General features: G+C 40.8%; 1 protein-coding gene across 4 annotated transcripts in view; it reads left to right on the forward strand.

Annotated features, from left to right (window-relative positions):
• Nucleotides 1–19,828, forward strand: part of PDE4D (phosphodiesterase 4D) — a 1,195,501-nt gene that overhangs the window by 514,281 nt on the left and 661,392 nt on the right. Inside the window, exon 1 of one of the 4 annotated variants that reach the window (XM_019495889.2) lies at nucleotides 1,422–2,002. The exons of the other annotated variants lie outside the window; for them this stretch is intronic. Within the exon in view, the coding sequence (XP_019351434.1) occupies nucleotides 1,728–2,002 (275 nt within the window). The 5' untranslated portion in view covers nucleotides 1,422–1,727. Of the gene's footprint in view, nucleotides 1–1,421; nucleotides 2,003–19,828 lie in introns of those variants that run through there. 4 annotated transcript variants of the gene reach the window in all.

Below are 19,828 nucleotides of genomic sequence, written 5' to 3' on the forward strand. Positions count from 1 at the left end.
AAGGCATGCTCTAGTGTCCCCTGGCTTGTGGCCTGAGCCACTGCAGGCATGTGGCTGCATTTCCAGAATTAAAAGTAAATATCTGTCAACTTGCTTATCAGTTCAATCTATGCAGTTTACTAACCTGCGAAGATTGAACTGATTCAGCCTTGGGCTTTTTGACCATCTGTACTGAGCCTTACATGATATTTTATGCCCTCTCCAAACTAGCAAAAAGAGCAGAATCTCAGTCTTCCACATGATTCTACACTATGGGTAAGATTTTGATCAAGACTCCCTACCATTTAGAAGGCACGGTCACCATGTGCGCCTTTAAAATTAAATGCCTTCTTGCAAAGGAGAACATAACTGCAAGGTAATGGATCTTAATGAGAAAAATACTGCATTGATATAAATGTTATACAACAAATATTCTGCCACCGAGAAAATCTTTTGTACCTTGGTGACATTTGGCATTCAGAGGGAGTTCTACAGGAGATCTAGAAACGATTACAAAAATTTCCATTCCTGAACAAGAAAATACTGCTAGTACCAAACTTAAATACATGAGTTCTTACTTCAGTCCCATCCTTTTCTGTTATGTGTCATGTCAGTGTCAAAGAAAATGAATGTTTATAAAGGATCGCACTTCTTGAATAGCTAAAATGGTTGAGTTTAATTTGGGAAAAAAATCACCCTAGAATACCTTGAACAGCACAAGATTTGTGGAAATGGAGAAAAATTGCAGCAACATAGTGTCTTGTATAGTTTTCAGAAGGAACGCTGACCCTGTGCTTGAGAATTAAAATTCAATACCAATAGTAGTTACATTCATGCAGGCACTATATTTTTTGATTATAACTTTAAGACACATCTGTTTTAAAAAGGCTCTTCTGCCTCAGCGGGACAATTGTCCACACCAACTATGCAAAGGAATAGGAATATTCCTAATAACAATTGCAGGGATAAGGCAGTATACTATGTAGTAAGGACATCTCACTAAACAGGTACTAGTAATGATTATAACCTGTATATTAGTTTTGTGTAAATAACTTCAAATTTCTTTTGTATTTTTGAAGAATATAAATGGGAAATGGTGGTCTTTCTTGAGGTTTAGTTTAAGGTGGGCAGGTCAGTGTGCATCTATTACCTTCAAGTTGACAATCTTTTTGTGAAGCAGAGGGAGGGGGGAGAATGCAAAGATAAATATTGTGGATCTTGGAAAAAAGGAGGAGGATGTTCAGTATTCTGCTCCCCCCTCCCTGCAGAGTCAGGAATAAGTAAACGGAAAGAATAACCAAACAAAATGAACAAGCATCTGATGTTTAAGCCCTCCTCCCAGCACTTTTTACGTACATAACCAGAAGTCACTCAAGCAGCTGCAGCACATTAGTTCTAATAGTTTAACAGACAGCTTTGTAGCTCTGACAAAAGCTGTGCTAATACAGTTTCTTCCCTCCATGTTCATCTGCTATGATAGCTAGTAAGTGATCTTTGGCAACACGGTTGTGAGAGGAGTGGTAATGTTTAATAGGCTGCTGTGGAGGAGTTAGCTTGCGTTTTTCTTTACAGATCATTATCTTACAGAGACGCTGAGGGCAGGCTACACCATGTTGAGAACAGAATAGGCTGAATTGGAGTTGAAGCTCTGCACAGTTCCTTGGAACTGAATTAGGAAGAAAATATTTTAAACAAGCAAAACATATATCACGTTACATTAGAATTCAGTAATAAAATCTGCTGGAAACATGGCTCAGCAGACGACAAGCCCAGACACTTTGACTGTACCTGAAGTAGAAAATCCACATTGTCAAAATCCATGGTTGAATGAGGATCTTGTGAAGACTTTAAAGGAAAACCTGTTGCAACATGAAAAGTCTAAGACATCCATGAAGCCTTCATCATCTGCTTCCACCAGGTTATCTCCAGTTATTTCTCCTAGAAATTCTCCAAGACTGTTACGCAGGATGCTTTTGAGTAGCAACATACCGAAACAACGGCGTTTCACTGTGGCACATACATGGTAAGAATTATACAAAATGTACAAAAGAATAAAATATCAGGTAAACTTTTCTCTTTAAAATATTTCTCACTTTTGCATGGGAGACTTTAATTTTCAATCTGTAATGTGGGAAGGAATCTTTCAGAGAGTAAGAAAGGATTTGAGAATGACCAACCCTTTTAAGTTAACTTTAGAGCTGAAGTTTATCAAAGTAAATTGTATTCCAGTTATAAAATGAGACTACAAAGGTCTGCTATCGCAGTTACCTTTTCTCTCTGATTTCTTATGTAGTATTCACTCTTCTCCCCTCCCCCCCGCCCAGAAAATCAAACAAGGATCTTGAGAAGGAAATATGCTTATCTGATTTTGTGCTCTTTAAGCCAGAGTGACTAGGCACAGATTTTTTGTGATTTATCTTTTGAAAAAATTGATTCAGATGTGTAACCTCCTAAGGAAAAGATGGAATAGAGTGAAATAATAGTTCTTGTTTATAAAATTATTACTATGATAGATACAAAGAGAAGAAAGACTGAAATTCTCCTTGATATATGTATCTCTGGAATTACTTTCCTGTAATAATAATAATATCAAAATATATCCATGTACATGTGATCAGATTTATGAAAACATTCATTTGCATTGCATCCATCTACAGCAATGCACTTTTCTATGTATTACCTGTCAGTATTCTATCTATTGTATTGTTATAGCTTCAGGAACAAAGCATTTATGTTTGCTTTGAAGGTTTTGACATTTTCAATATTCTTGGCTTTTTCTTATGAGATTTCTTTATTTTATGAAGGAAAAATAAGTCTAGAGTAATGGGGATAGGCTTGTAGTAGAAAGTGATTAAATGTAAAAAGGTGGTATGCCATAGTCGATTGCTGTTGTTTTGGAGTTTCATGTTGATTTCCTAAGTGTGAATAAAATTAAGTGCAGGTTATAGTTGCATACTATGTATTTATGCAGTGGTTTGTGTGTACACATACATTTGAGTGCAGGTATGTACAGATAGATAATAACATAAAACTGTTTTTACATGTTCTGTTCATGTTAATAGAAATTGTAAGTAAATGGTATAAGATGTAAGGGCTAACTAAAATTGTTACATATTGAAATGAACACACCTGCAGCATCCCAAACTGGAAAGGCATTTAACCAAAGGTGTCTTAAAATAGTTGCTGTGGCTATAATACTGAGAAAAAATGAAACAAAAAACAGATTTGGGTTCAATGATACATCAAAAAGTGACAGCAAAATATCAAGAGTTACTGTAAATCAATGCACTATTTTTAGCACTGCATTAAAGAAAGAGGCTGACTTTTCACATGAGAACATTATTGCTCCTACAAGGGAAGGTAAAACTGTATGCCTCCAGAGTTTTATAATGTTTGTTTTTAAGCAAATGTGCTTGATAAGAAAACATTGCAGAGACAACTGAATGGAAATAAGTGGTCTCTTCTTCTTTTGATTACATATGCATAAATGCCCACTGCATCAAGGGCCTCAAACTATTCATATTTGTCCATTATACATGAATAAGCAAAAGGTAAAAACCAAATTTGGGTAGTATTGCTTCACATACAGGAATAAATACAAAATTAATTGCGTATGAAGAGTCAACAAAGGCACTAGGGTAAACGATTTTTTTATGCAATAGAACTATAGCTATTTTACTTGCATAGAAGGAGGATTGAAAGGGACACTGATAAAGTGAGCAGACAGATTAAGATAACATTAAAAGACAATGTGTGACATGGCACAATGCCTTTTTTTTCCTTTTTCTTGTATCTCCTGAGGGTGAACTTATAGTTTTGAATGCCTTCCTGAATCTTCTAAAATCTCACATACACTTGTCCTGAATTTGTAAAATAATAAGCATATAAAATGTTGATGTTGAGCAACTGAGGATGCTCAGTATTTTAAGACTGGAAATCTTTAGATGGGCTAAGCAGAGGAAATGGAGGACCCAGACAAGAGAATATTAGAGTAAGCAAGCTAAGAAATCGATGACAGGAGGACAAAAAATTCAGGATTGGGGATGGAGAGGAAGGAACTACTTCTGGTACAAAAAATATTATAGAAGCAAAAACATAACATAATTTGTTTTAAGCAGTTCATAGAAAGATTAGACTTTTGAGACCAAGCAGGAAGAGAGAGAAGATATCCTTCCATGAATGGAATAGCATCTCATTGAGACTATGGCTTCTGGTTTCTACATATTTGAAAACATTAGGTTTCCAACAGCCAGTGACTGGATCTGTGATTAGACTCATCCATTAGAGTACTTCTGTGCTTTTTCTCAGTTCCACATACTTTGTTTTAAGTAGTTCATAGAAAGATTGGGCTTTTGAGAGCCAGATAAATTACTTCAAAATGTTGTATGGAGTAACTGCATAAGGTCTGGTACACTGTAGATTGTATCAGCAAGGTTTGATAATTTTTAGATATACCCTCACTACTTCATTAATGCCTTTAGAACTGTTTTTGAGCCTACTGACCTTTGACCTGCTGATCTCTTTTCTGACTCTGTTGTCTCCCTATCTTTTACTGTGTTTAATATGAATAATGAAAGATGAAAGTGAAAGTATGAACCTAGAATAGAAGTATTGGTTACGATAGTTTAAAAATATCTGAATCACTTTCAACTTTATAACTAACCCTATCCATTTTCATGGATCTAAAACTAATTAACTTATATTTCAGAGTGTAATTGCAAACTTGTCAATATGAAAACTATAACATTTGAGCAGTTAAAAAGAAATGCCTTACTACACTACCTAATACTCAAGATTTCAAACATATACAGGTCAAATATACATGGTAACTGCTTTCCCAGAAACATATTATGTTAGCATATTCCTCGAAGCATGGGGTAGTTTAAATGCCCTATTTCCTACCTAGTCAAGCTGCATCATATCTGAGAATTAGCAGGAGCATGAAGGTAAATGAACCCTGCTGGATTGCTTCTGACAGACTCAATCACATGGGCTAAGTACAGACAGTCAAAAAGCCTGAGCTGGATTAATTCAATCTTTGCAAGTTAATCTAACCTGCATAGATTGAATTGATAAGTAAGTGAACAGACATTTACTTTTGATTCTGAAAATGCAGCCACATGTCCTCAGTGACTCAGGCCAGAAGCCTGGAGGGCGCTAGGGCACACCTACCCTGCTTGGCTGGAGCACACAGCTTGGGCCCACCCACTCTGCAAGGAGAGGGGAGGTTTTCTGGGGCAGGTGCAAAGCATCCTGGGATGCTCGGGGAGTGTGAATTAATTTGAATCTGGAGGGGATCTGGGACAGAAGTTTAATAAACTGATTTAACTTAAATCAGTTGAGTCTGATATTACATCCATCCAGGTTTATCTTAAACCAGTTTTGGCCATTTTGCAAGCAATTTATGTGCACTGAACTTCTGTTGTTACAGATTTGAAATGGTTTCTGATCACTTATATTGGTTTATGTGTAATTTCTGTCCCTAACCCAAGTGGTAACTTCCATAGTTGGCTTCTTAGAGCTATCCTATTCTACATTTACATTTTCCTGTAGACATCAGTAAGATCCATTTAACAATATCAGGGCTTGTGGAAAGGGAATGGCGAAGAAAGAAAAGCTAACTGCAGAAGGGGAGATCTGACTATGTCCTGGCTATGTGAATAACTCCACTCTAATACACTGGTGCATGTAGACATATGGATATTTTGGTAGTTCAAGTCATACATATTTATCCCCAGATACCTGGGAAGTCAGTTGTCCTTGTTCTCTAGTAACAAGATTGAGAAAAAAAAGATGAGCGAGAGTGGGGGAGAAAGGGACACAAGGAGCAATGTAACATAGTAAATAAATCAGTAGTTATAGAAAGAATGAGGTCAAGATCCCTTGACAAATCCACACAGTCTCTACAGAGACACACTTGTGCTGACCACAATTTAAAATTCTTTTTGGCATCTTTGAATATTTCCTCCTGTGAAAAAATACTGATTGTAACTATTAAACCTTAAAATGATCTGTTTTCTTTCCATTTTCTTTGTAGTCTGTATTTTTTGACAGGACATCTTACTGCCTCTTTAGATATTGAACATGAGCCCAAGTATGTAATGTAAGGGCAGGCTCCAGGAATAAAAACATATGCTCAATAATTCCCTTTGCATTCAACCAGATAAAGTCCCCACCCTCCATAAATATCTTTACATTGACTTTGGCACTTGGATACCAAAGTGATAGGTGCCTTAGAAGAACTTTACAGGGAGAGGGGTAGGGTGTGCCCTTTTAGTATTCAGGAATGTAGCTACATAATAGCCCTGATAAGCTACCAATCTTTATTTATTTTTACATTTCACAATATGCTTTTATTCACTTTTATTAGCTATCTCTAATAGCCCAACTGAATTATCAATCATAAACATGTCATTTGGCTATTCTTTGCAGGATTCACAATGTGTTGTAGCTGACTGTATAGACTCTTCTCAACTGTATTTTCTTTTACTTACCTTCAATGTGTTTGCTTCAAAGAACCTTAATGTATACCCCATTTCAATCTCTCAGGGAGCCAAACTAATTAAGAGTCTGATTCATGTGAAGCATTTCAAGAGGAAACCCAGTCAAAGCACAAAGGAGGAGAAATATTCTAATAGGCTAAAGAAAGGATAGGAATCATAAACAATGCATGCTCTGAACTGACAAGAAAGGATCTAGAGACTCATGGAGTGTATAGTGCAGGCTTCAAAGGAAAAAAACAAAACCTTAGAGAATTATAACTGAATATTTCAAAGAATATTTCCTGGTTTTAACTAATCCCATATACTCATGAGATTAAAGGCAATGTTTATTCAGGTCACAGATGCACCACATTTAGTTAATAATGATTTATTTTGGAACTATTAAAAATAAAATGTAAAGCTTTGCAAAAGATGATTTGAGTAATGTGAAGATATGAATTGCCGTTACAATTCATTAGCACAAACTAATTTGTATATCTTTAATCAGGAAAAACAAAGTAGCTTTTACTTCTGTCTGGAACTCCTATTTTCTTTAGGTTTCCTTTGCCACATCCCACCTTTTCATAACCTCTTGTATCGTGTAATCACGGTGTTATTAGGCTCAGTTTGCCAAAAAGTGTTTTAATTAAAGATCTTAGCAACATCAAAGTGACAACCTATTGGCTAGAGCCAGCCTTAGAGAAAATGGTGCCCTAGGCAGACTTGTATTTTGGTGCCCCACAGTGCTACCCCCTGGGATCCCCCCAAGTCACTGGCATTGTGTGCACATGGAGTGTATATATTGGGGGTAAGGGATGTATAGGGGGTGGGGGGGAGCAAGTTACAGGTGTGGGGTGGGTGTATGGAAGTGTGTTGGGGGGGGATGTGAAGTATATGTGTGAGAGGGGTGTGGGAGTGTGTGAGGGGGTGCATGCCTCAGTGGCTGTGGGTGGCAGGGAACCTGTGGGCTATTGTGAGGCATTGCATGTTTGCTCACCCGAGATGCTGGCCTGGTGCTGGATGGTGGGGCTACGGGTTGGGGAAGGGCTTGGCATGGGGTGGCAGGAAGGGCAGTCAAGCAGGCAGTAGCTCTCACTGCCCACTTCTGAAGCCAGCTCTGCTACTGGCCATGTAAGCATTATTTGAGTTAAGTTTACTGGTTCTTATAGTTCAGTCAGTGCAAACCATCATTCTAATTCCATAGCCAAAAGATTTACTGCAGTGGTATTGTGGAACTAGTGCTAGCAACTACCCTTGCAATTTCTTCCTCCATGCTAATCTTGCATAATATGACTATCTCTGTTATTGGAAAGTAATTCATGCTGATAGACTTCTGACTTAGCTGAACAGATCCAGAGTGGCAAACTGATGCTTAGGGCTTAGTACAATATTTTAGAGAACAAAGTTATAAAATGTCCATTGATTTATTCGTATGTAGTGGGATGGTTCTATTTTTTTCTACATCCTGGAACAAGGCACCGTGCGATTTTCCCCTGCCTCTGTACTTTGAATATCTTAATTAGCATAAGACAGTGAATCAATGCCAGATGAATGTTATACTGGAGCTGTATAATAATAATCATCATCATAATCATAATAATAATAAAGGCATTGCACAGAATTCTCACAGAAAATCGAGGTTCTGTGTTCAGCTTTGTATGAGCATATGTTCAGAATGTTCTGATCCTTAGTGTAATTTTGTCTATAGTATTCTTGCTGAGGACCTTATAGTTTTCTTTTGTTTTTAGGAATTTAACTTATACACAAAAACAATTTGTTCATTTGTAAGTTACAGGGAAGAAAGATGCGCAAATTTTCTAATATCAGTGAATCTTAGCCTGGAATTATACAAGTTAGAGAGTGAAAAGAGAACCACTGCAAGTGCTAGTTATTAACTCCATGCTAGATAAAATCTATGTCATCTGAACTGATTTAAGTGATGGTGTATAATAATTTGTTTTTTACAAATCAGATTATTAACAAACAGCTAATGGAGATTCTTCCTTAGCTCAAGTGAACCTCTTCATTTTGGAAAAGAAACTGAGAATTTCCATTTCATGTTCCCTTCCCCCACAGGACATTTCTTTCCTCCTGTTACTCCATTGTTGTGTCCATTTATTTTCAGGGTTGTGGATTCTTTCATTTTTTTTCATGTAGTACCTGCTGTCTCATTTTCCCCAACATTGATTTCTGAAGAATGTACATAAACTTACATGATTCAAGCTCATTTTCTGCTCTGGGTCTCCTTTATTTAACAAAGAAGAATCATTCAACTCAGATCAAAAGAGAGCTTATGATGAGGCTTTCACTGCCATTTACAGTCATCTCAAAGCTACGTGTTGTACCTGATCTTTTCCAAAAAGCATTCTGAACCAAGATTTCTACTCCTCTTCCCTGGAAAGCTCCTTTCTTGGCCTGGATCTCCTCTCCCCCTTTAGATCAGTGGTGCTCAACCTTTTAGAGCTTGAAATGGGTATTGAGACATGCATATGCTAAGACTTCATTTTGGAATTAAAGGCTGAGGGAGGGATATGATGGAGCTCTATAGACTCAGAAAGGGTGTAGATGAAGTGAGCAGGGAATTCTTATTCATCAAGTCCTACAATACTAGAACTAGGGGGTACCCACTGAAATTAGCGGGAAACAAGTTTAAAACTAATGGGAGGAAACATTTTTTTTCACAGAATGCATTAATTTGTGGAACTTATTGCCACAGGAGGCTGTAGAGGCAGATTGTATAACCAGGTTCAAAAAGGGACTATATAAATTCATAAACGATAGATCCATTAATAGCTATTAAACAGAACTGTCTGTGGGTGTCGGGGAGGATAACTGTTGACTTCAGGAGTCTTGAATAAGGGATGAATTTAGCCATGAGAATATGCCCTGGGAGCACTGCCCAAATGTACTAAGGAATTCAGTGTTGATTCCTTGATTTTCATCTGCACATATCAGTTTCATGTTTGTATATGAGAGGAATATTCTGCTTCTTTTCCAAAATGAGGAGGTTCACTTGAGCTAAGGAGGAATCTTCATCAGCTGCTTGGTAATACTCCAGCTTGTAAAGAACAAGATTATTACATGCTGTCACTTAAGCTGTTCCAGATTAAATAAATTTTATCTAGCATGTAGTTTTTAATTGGCACTTGCAGTGGCTTTCAAGCTTGATCTCAACAATGTATGATAAGGTATAAAATATATGAAAGGAAGAAAAGAATAAAAAAATCACATTTTAAGAGTATAGCCTATTGCCAGCTAGATTAAAATGAATAGCCTTTATTTTTGTCTTATGGAATGCATTTTTGTGCAATCACAGGCATTTCATACATTTTTATTTTGGAAACACAGTGCCATAACTGGCTGGGGGGAGGGGGGTGGGGAGGGCTATATTGTGTTTTTACCTGTCCCATTGACTCACTCTTGTAACTGTGGGCCTTTGACTGTTCTCCCCCACCTGGAAAGTAAGGCTAATACTTTCCTTGGCTACAATGTTATGAGACCTATAAGGACATGGAACAGTGTAAGGAAAAAACAGACACATTGTTATAGCTGCTTATTAATTTATAGAGAAATGTTTTGTTAGAGGTAAACACAAACTGGGTAGGAGAAAAAATTTCAATTGGCAAACAAAATTTTAAAAAAGCAAACAATAGAAAAAATATTTCAGATCGATTGATAGAGATGTTTAAATGAGACTTATTTATGTATCCAGGATCAATACGTGTATCTTGTGAGATATGAAGATAATTTCTGTTTTCATAGACATAGATTTCATAGACATTAGGGCTGGAAGGGACCTCGGAAGATCATTGAGTCCAGCCCCCCGCCCAAAGGGCAGGAAGTCAGCTGGGGTCATAGGATCCCAGCAAGATAAGCATCCAGTTTCATCTTGAAGGTGTTCAATGAAGGCGCTTGAACCACCTCCGGTGGCAGGCTGTTCCAGACCTTGGGGGCTCGGACAGTAAAGAAATTCTTCCTTATGTCCAGCCTGAAACGATCTTGTAGTAGTTTGTGACCATTCAACCTCGTCATCCCTTGGGGCGCTCTGGTGAACAAACGTTCCCCCAGATACTGGTGGTCACCCCTGATAAACTTGCAGGTTTATTATTCAGTTTTTAACTTCTAATGTAAAATATTGAGAAGTTTTCAAGTATTAACTGCTGTTACCTAAGAGCTAGTTAATTGTGCAGTATTCTTGAATTATTAATGAATATTCCATTATGATGGTATTACTAGAGAGTTCACTTAGCATGCCTTTTGCTATTAAAGTATAATTTATTTTTTTCATGAACAGACTTTATAATGAGTGTAATACTAAATTATTTAAACAAGTAAACATGAAGAGCAGATTGAGTCATGACTCTCACTCAGATTGCTGGTTGACATAAAATATGAGGTTCAAGAGTTTTATAACATTTGTTGTAAAACTTGATTATATTTAAGGTGGTAAAATAGGAAATAGAAGAAAAATAGAATTCAAGTTATTTTACGTAGAATTTTTACTACTTCTGAAAAATATAGAATATATACTTGTACAACACTAAATTTGGGAATAATTTTCTTTTAACTAGTCTGTCATTTATTTGATATTCACTACAACAGGATTTCTAGTAATGCTGGCCATTCATACATGTAGAGTTTTTACAGGTTCTGTAATCAATGAACCTTAAGTTAGTCTGTTTCTCTAGGTGGCATCTCTATTGTTAATTTGCATTTTTGGTAAAATAAATGTTTATAACAAAGTATTGTTAAATGAAGAAGTTTGAAATTCTAATCATGGGCTAATATATTAACAAAAGTGGGTTTTGGATTATGCTTTGGCTATACAGGTTCATTCTTTTCTATCAATTGGCTAGTAAAGTATCATTTTTTCCCCAGTTCTTCAGTTGCCATGGGTACCAGGGAGATGAGTGGATTTTGTACCCAGGTTTGTATGTTCCCATTACAATTATTTCAATGACTGATTATTCCCCTGCACAAAGATTTTGCATAGTACAGAACAATAGAATATGAAGTTTTCTGATCTATATTCATAGATATGCCATGCTTCTACATTTGTGCTATCTGTGCATAGGGCAGTGCAGTACTAACATATCACATTTCTAATTTATAACGTCTAGCATATTTTAAACTGCATTTGGTATAATGGAACATATTTATTAGGCACATACATTCAACATTGGGGCAAGGGTCAGAAGTTACACATAAACTGGTTTAAGTGATCAGAAACTGGTTTAGACCTGTAACAGAACAGAAGTTCAGTGCACATAAACCAGTTTCACAGTGGCTGCAGTTGGTTTAAGATAAACCTGCTGAATGTAGTATCAGACTTAACTGATTTAGGTCAAACTGGTTTATGAAACTTCTGCCCCAGACCCCTTCCTGGTTCAAGTTAAACCACAGTCCCCCAGCATCCCAGATGCTTTCCAGCCCTGGGCTGGGCTGTGCTGTCTGCTCCAGAAAGCAGGGTTAGCTCCGCCCCTTTACTCCCTAGCTGGAGCAGTGAGGGCTGGCTGATGGGGAGTGGGGGTGGGAAACGCAGCTGGGGACCACAGCCAGGTCTGCCTGGGGAGGGGGCAGCCCCTGCAAGACTTTTCCCCACTGGAGTGGAGAGGACAGGAGGCATGGGCAGGCAGGATCAGGCAGAGGGGAGGGAGGAGGGTTTAAACTGCTCGGGCCTGTAGGGGGGCTGTTAGGAAAGCTAAGGTGGACATAGAGCTAGGACTAGCGTCCAAGATCAAGGATAATAAAAAGTCCTTTTTCAAATATATAGGGAGGATGAAGAAGGCGCTGGGAAATGTGGGGCCCCTGCAAGATACACTGGGCTATCTGGTGGTCGCGCCAGAAGAGAAGGCATACATCTTTAACAAATTCTTCACCTCCGTTTTCTTGGGCAGGGACCGGGACTCCCCCACTGTGATTCAAGACTGACTCGAGGGGAAGGCCCCAAGACCTAAGGTTGAGGAGGACTGGGTTAGAGTGCTTCTGGAGGGGCTGGACGTGTTCAAGTCAGCAGGTCCAGATGCTCTCCACCCCAGGGTGTTGAGGGAGCTAGCAGGGGTTATTGCAGGGCCCTTGGCATGGCTTTACGAGCACTCGTGTTTGCTCAGGCCAGGTGCCAGATGATTGGAAGATAGCCAATGTGATCCCCATCTTTAAGAAAGGGTGGAGGGAGAACCTGGGCAACTATAGGCCCGTCAGTCTTACTTCAATCCTGGGGAAACTCTTTGAGAAGATCATCAAGGAGCACATCTGTGATGGGCCAGCATCAGGGGTGATGCTGAGGGGCAACCAGCATGGTTTCATTAGGGGCAGGTCATGTCAAACCAACCTGATTGCCTTTTACGATCAGGTCACAAAAGCATTGGATGCAGGTGTCGCCGTGGATGTAGTCTTTCTGGACTTCAGCAAGGCCTTTGACACTGTCTCTCACCCCATCCTCGTTAAAAAACTAGGTGACTGTGGCATTGATGCCTACACGGTCAGATGGATTGCTAATTGGCTGAAGGGTCGTACTCAGAGGGTGGTGGTGGATGGGTCATATTCGACCTGGGGGGAAGTAGGCAGTGGAGTCCCCCAGGGCTCGGTCCTTGGGCCCGCGCTGTTCAATTTCTTTATCAGTGATTTGGACGATGGGGTGAAAAGCAACCTGTTCAAATTCTCTGATGATACCAAAATCTGGGGTGAGGTGGGCACGCTAGTAGGGAGGGAAAGACTGCAGAAAGACCTGGATAGGTTGCAAGAGTGGGCTGACAAAAACAGGTGCGTTTCAATATGGACAAGTGCAGGGTGCTGCACTTGGGTAGTAGTAACCAGCAACACACCTATAAGATGGGAAACTCTTTCCTTGAGAGCACGGAGGCAGAAAGGGATCTTGGAGTCATCATTGACTCCAAGATGAACATGGGCTGACAACGCGAGGTCACGGTCGGCAGGGCTAACCAGACCCTATCGTGCATCCACAGGTGCATCTCAAGTAGGGCCAAGGAGGTGATCCTCCCCCTCTATGCAACACTGGTCAGGCCACAGCTGGAGTACTGTGTCCAGTTCTGGGTGCCCCACTTCAAGAGAGATGTGGACAACATTGAGAGGGTGCAGAGGAGGGCCACCTGCATGATCCAGGGACAGCAGGGCAGACCCTACAATGAGAGGCTACGGGACCTGAACCTGTTCAGCCTTCACAAGAGAAGGCTGAGGGGGGACCTTGTTTCCCCCAGCACCCCCCGGGATAACAAGAAATAACGGCCACAAGTTGTTGGAGAGTAGGTTCAGATTAGACATCTGTAGGAACTACTTCACAGTTAGGGTGGCTAGGATCTGGAACCAACTTCCAAGGGAAGTGGTGCTGGCTCCTATTCTGGGGGTCTTTAAGAAGCGGCTCAATGCCTACATGGCTGGGGTCACTTGAGCCCAGTTTTTCTCCTGCCCAGGCAGGGGGTCGGACTTGAAGATCTACAAGGTCCCTTCCGACCCTACTTCTATGATTCTATGAAACTCCCTCTCTCACTGGTACAGGGGTCTGCTTGTCAGGGGCTGGCAGGAGACCCCTTCCCACCTTTGGCAGAGACTGAAGCAGGAAGTTGATAAGGGAAGGGGAAGGGGACGGGGACGTAATTTCCCTCAGCTCCCCCAGCCCATGGGGGAGGGGGAAGAGGCTGGGGAACCAGGGCTGGAAGGACTGTTCCCCTGCCACCTGTGAGCACAGAGCCAAGCCCTGCAGGACCAGTCTGAGAGGTGGGAGGTGTTGGAAAAGACCTGGCACAATCATCACATCACATGTCTGTGTTGAAGACAGAGCTAAGGGAACAGGAGAGGGTCCCAGACTGCTTGGGCTGGTGTGACCAAAGAAAGAAGAGAACTACATTTACATTATAAAGCAGAGCCTGTAAAAGGTAGAAGACTGGAATATCTAAACAGAGACAAAAGACACTGAATACATAAACATCCTGCCAAAGGTGCTAAAGGTAACAAGCATACTGAAGTCAAGGCACCCAAGGGGGACAAGGGGGTGCAAGTGTGCCTGTAAAAAAACAAGTAAAGATGAGCAGGCAAGGTACTTTGAGTAGATATGATATTTTTTTATTAAACCAAATGAATTGTTGGAAAAAATTCTTAGCCAGGTTTCGGGTGCAGTCACCCTTCTTCAGGCTAGGTAGTCTCTGCTGGTCTGAGACTCCAAGGAAAGAGAGAAGCTAAAAATGTGGCAGGAAGTCTCAGTGCCTGAAGAAGGGTGACTGTGCTCAAAAGCTTGCTAAGAAATTTTTCCAATTACTCAGTTGATCTAATAAAAGATATCACATCTACTCAAATACGTTGCCTGCCTATGTCCTTAGACCAACACAGCTACAACCAAAAAATCCAGCAAGTAAAGATGAGGCCTGTGGGATCTCCACTCCGACACCTAAGACCACCTGCTGATTCCCCAAGAAGGACTTTTCGAATACCTGGCTCTGCCCTCAGGATTACATAAGACTTATGCAGGGCTTTCTCTTGTCTTCTTGGTTTACATTTTAAGTTAGACTAAATTGTGTGTGCTCTTACTGTGTTTTACTAGGCTGTTTCTTAGCGTAGGCAAAGATTTTTGGTTGTTCTTTGCTGTGTGCTTGAGGTTGGAAATTGCTGTATTCAATACAAGTTCACTTGAGAGAAAGGACTATTCTTGTTCCAGCTTTTATGAATTCAGTTCCACTACTTTTTCCCCCACCCACCCCCTCCTCAGCCTGGCAGGGGCTGCCCCCCAACCCCCAAGTGGAGAGCAAGGGGGGAGGGGGAGCAGAAGCCTCACAGGCACTGTTTCCCACCTCCCTCATCCAGGCAGACCTGGGCTGGGGTCTCATGTGGGCCAGGGAGGGGATTTAAACCCCCACTCTCCAGGATGCTAGCCCCAGGTTGGGCCCTGGCCATGCCCCCTCCACTTGAGCAGGGATGGGGGAGCTTTGGAGCTTCAGTCCCTTCCTTTGGCCAGTGGTTGGCAGGCTGGGAGGTGTGCTCTAGCACCCCCTGGCTTCTGTACTGAGCTGCTGCAGGCATGTGGCTGCATTTCCTGAATCAAAAGTGAATGTCTCTTCACTCGCTTCTCAGTTTAATCTGTGCAGCTTAAACTAACCTGCAAAGACTGAATTGATTCAGCCTTAAGGAGGTGTATCCAAAACCTCCTTCAGACTTAAGGAGGTTTATCCAAAAAAGTGTTAATTTAAATTGTAGCATGGACTGTATTTATTTTACAATCAAATCAAATATAGAAAATACTGATTTGCATAAATGTAAGCTGTCATAGAAGATAGGCTAGAGCCTATAATTAAGCAGAGGAAATCAGGCAAGGCTAGGGGAAATACATTTTCATTTTAAATCATTACTTTGAAAGCCCCTAAAGAGAGTTTAAATTGAGTTCTGCTGACCACCAAAAAGTGACCCACTGTAAAGGGAAAATAAAAATTGAGCAAAATATAGCATTTTGTCCTTACATGTATTTTTGCTGACTTTAGAAAAGTGTGTGTTTGTCAGAGGTAAACTAAGTGGCTGCAGTTGCTAAGTACCTACTTATTTGAGGACTATCAGCAGCAATTGTGTAATTAGGTGTTGTTTAAATTGTGGCAGCCTAAAGGCTGGAAACTTATACAGTTCATCTTTGTTATTTAAATATATTTGGTTGTGGTGATTTTGTGAAATATGCCTGACAGTCAGTGTAACCAATCAAACAGACTATTTTATGATACCTGCTGAAGTTATAGCACTGGTTGTAGCAGTATAGAGCCTTTGGCAATTCTTAAAAAAATCTCACAGAATGAGAATATCAAAACACTGCGCCATACCATCCACAGAAACAAGTAAAAAAAGTTAAGATACAGACCATACTAATAGTATGAGGGATCTCTGAAGCAACTGTAGTAAACTATGCAACAGTCAGTAATTAAGGCAGTGAGGGCCAATATTTTTGGCAGGCTTGTCACAAATTATTCCTGAACCCTTCCTAAGTGCAACGGTGATCGCCTTGCCTTGCTTGATCTGCTGTTTTGTTTTCTACCTCATGCTTCCTGCCTAATCTACTGCTCTGCTTTCTGTTTCCTGCCCCATCTGCCACTGTGCTGACTATTCCATTCCCAGTCTGATGTGTACCACACACAGGCTGCCCATGCCACAGGTTGGCCACCCCTGCTGTTAGGTAGGGATAGGAAAATTGCTACTGGACTAGAGGATGGAGCTCCTGTATACTTTCCCATCAGTTCTACCCGTTATGTTTGTGCATGGAAAGATATGTAAGGGTTTGTCCTCTTTCGTTTTTACTGTCCTAATTTGGAGCATTCAGTAATGGTACACAGCTGTCCCTTCTGTGACTCTGCTGTGCCATTCTTTGTGCTTTATATACTTGGGAGAGGGGCAATTAACAGAACACTGCTTTGCATGTTGTTCATTCTCCAAGAGACTTCTAAGAAAACATAGAAGCATTCCTGAATTTTACCTGTTGGAGAAGTCTATGCAGCCCTCATTTTTCATTAATGAGATGCTTGGAAAAGATTAGTTTAGCCTTTGGCTGGTGTTACAGCTTACCTTTAAACCATTCTAAAGGCACTTAACACAGGAGGATTCATGCACTGAAAGGTGCTAACCCATTCTAACTACCCTCTAAACATTTTAAAGGTACACCGCTTGGGGTGAGGGTTATCTCTGAGCCATTCTACCCAGGTCAAGGTTAAGGTATTGTTGGTCTGGTCTAGGGAGATAAAGCAATCAATTTTCAGTCCTCCAGCATCCCAGGATGCACAGCTCCCAGCCTCTTTACCTTTTGCACCCTCCAAAGCTCTACTGGTTTTCCTGCCCAGCAGCTCAGGCTGGGAGCAGAGCTTCCATGACTTAGATCCTAGTGAGAGCATGAATCCTGGGGAAGTTGCATCTGAGACTAGGATGGTGACCTGGGATTTGTTTACTGTAGGCAAATTTAGCACTGTGTGGAAAATTGATTTTTGGCTTGATTTTTTTTTTCCAGTTCAGTTTTTTCAGTTGCATGTTAACTCCCAGTGGCTCTGCTCCCAGCATGGAGCCACCAGGCAGTGAGAGCATACAACCCTCCTGGTGTGAAGCTGTGGGGGGTTAACTGCACTGAGATCATGGGAGGTATGCTTCCCCAGGCTACATGCTCTCACCACCCAGCTACTTTGTGCTGGGACTAGAGCTGCCAGGGGTTAACTCAGCATAGAACTGCCAGGCGGTTAGAACAGGCCTCCCCAGGCTGCATTCTCTCACCACACTGAGGCTCTATTCCCCAATGCAGTTTTATCTGGAGCAACAGAGAATCATGCCTCCCTGGGGCCCTCCTCCCAGCTGCCTTCACCTGAGACTAGGCTGCAGGGGGCTTTACATAAAAACTTTACATAAAAACTTTACATAACCTTAAAAGATTTAAGGAGACCTAGGAGTCCTGCAGAGGGAAGCCCCAGCCCCAGTGCTACTCCACCTCTGGTTCTGTGCCTCTCCATGCTGCATTGCTCCCCTCCCCAACAAACCCTCCAGCCACCCAGAGCAGAACAACCCAGGCATCCTGCTCCTAGCCACAGCACTGATCACCATTCCTCCAGTGGCAAGTCAGAGTTGCACAGCTCAAAGACAGCATAAAGCCTTAACATGACTGCTCTGAAACTGTTCTAGCTATAAAACTGCCTAACATTCCAGAGATTAGAATGGTTTAAAGGTAACCTGTAACAGCACCCTTTGTCAGCACAGTCAAACTGTTGGTTTACCCATTTAAGAGCAGCTCCTTTTTACAGACACTGCTCTTCAATACTCTAAATACTTTCAGAGAGCTGGAGGAAAGAACACCAAAGCTGGGAATATATGCCTAGATCACTATCCTTAAATTTGAGCGTGAGGCTCAAAATGTGTTCCTGAGCACATTCAACCAAGACCTACAGTTCCAAACCTCTTTCTAAAGTGCCTGCACTAAAGAGAAAACCAGCATCAATGACTCTTTTGTTAAGATTCTTTTGGTAAGGACTGCATTGCCTGTGGCACTATTCCTTCACCTTTGGCTTAGTGTTGCCACCTCACTGCCAGATGCTCCTAGTGTCTGGCCAGCTGTCCTTAAGTCCAATACCAGAGTCTTTTCTCCCAGAACACTTGATTATTGTCTCTGAGCAACCACTGGCTCCAATTCTAATTCAGTATCATGAATGTAAGGAATTTTGTTCAAAACGGCATATTCACTGGTTTAGGACTTCTCATTTTCATCCATTTCTCTAGGGCATACCAAGGATTCACCTCATTCTCACTCTCAGTCCCCACTCTGGATAGTACATTGGAAGTGCATCAGGGAAAACAATGAAAACTATGAGAAAAACCAAAGGAAAGCAAGAACTGTCAAAGAGGTTCATCATCTCCTGATGAGTCACCCTCACCATGCCTGTCTCCTTCAACTAGTTGAAACTGTTCCATCCTCACGAGGATTGCAGAGATTCTTGACATTACATTGGAGGTCACAAAGGAGGAATAACATGATTTGCTAAATATCATCCATATAGCAGCACAAGCTAGGGTCAGGAGAAGTTCAGGCAGCAGCGCACCCTTAAGACTAGACATTTTCAAGCTCAAGATTTACTCATCTGCCAGTCTCTACTATTAAAGATGCTTGAGCTGTTTCTCTTTTGAAGCAGCTTGTCTGCTGTGATGTCTTTGTGATCTTCTTTATGAACAAGAAGTAAAAGTCTGCATGGTTGAAAGCTAATTTACTGTTGCGACCTCTTGACAAGTTACTTTTGATGCCTCTGACATGATTGCAATGACCAGGGCTGGATTAATGCATAGGCAAATTAGGCACATGGGGCCCTAAGTGAAGAAGGGGCCCAGTTTTGCTTATTTTACATATTATAATTATTGAGTGAAAAAAGTAGGGGCCCACAAGTTTGTTTGCCTAGGGCTCACTGAAGGGTTAATCTGGTCCTGGTAATGACTATGATATCTCCCATTTCCATGAAGTACTTATTTTGGTTCCAGGAATTTTGTATCTCACATTTTTTATCATCATACTCTCAAGGACACTACAGTCATTTTTTATTCTCTGAGTCTGTATGTTTCTTCAACACAAGAAAATACTAGAAACAACAGCCTTCAGAAATAGACCAATTAAGAACAGTGTTCTTCTGAACCTTAACAGAAAAGACAGAGGTTCCATAAATGATATTCATCTGCCACACCCCTGGATTTTCCTCAAAAGAAAGTATTATTAGAAGAGACTCTAGTCTTCTTGATTTCTTGAAGTAGTAAGCATGGGGTAGGTGTCCACTTTCAGTGTGCATTTATCTCTACCAGTTTTTTTTCTCATCCCTGCCTGGGAACCCTTCCCAAAAGCAGCTTTCTGAACAGGAGGTGAACTGCTT

This window comes from Alligator mississippiensis, chromosome 3 (genome assembly GCF_030867095.1).
Source record: "Alligator mississippiensis isolate rAllMis1 chromosome 3, rAllMis1, whole genome shotgun sequence".
NCBI classification, from domain to species: Eukaryota; Metazoa; Chordata; order Crocodylia; family Alligatoridae; genus Alligator; species Alligator mississippiensis.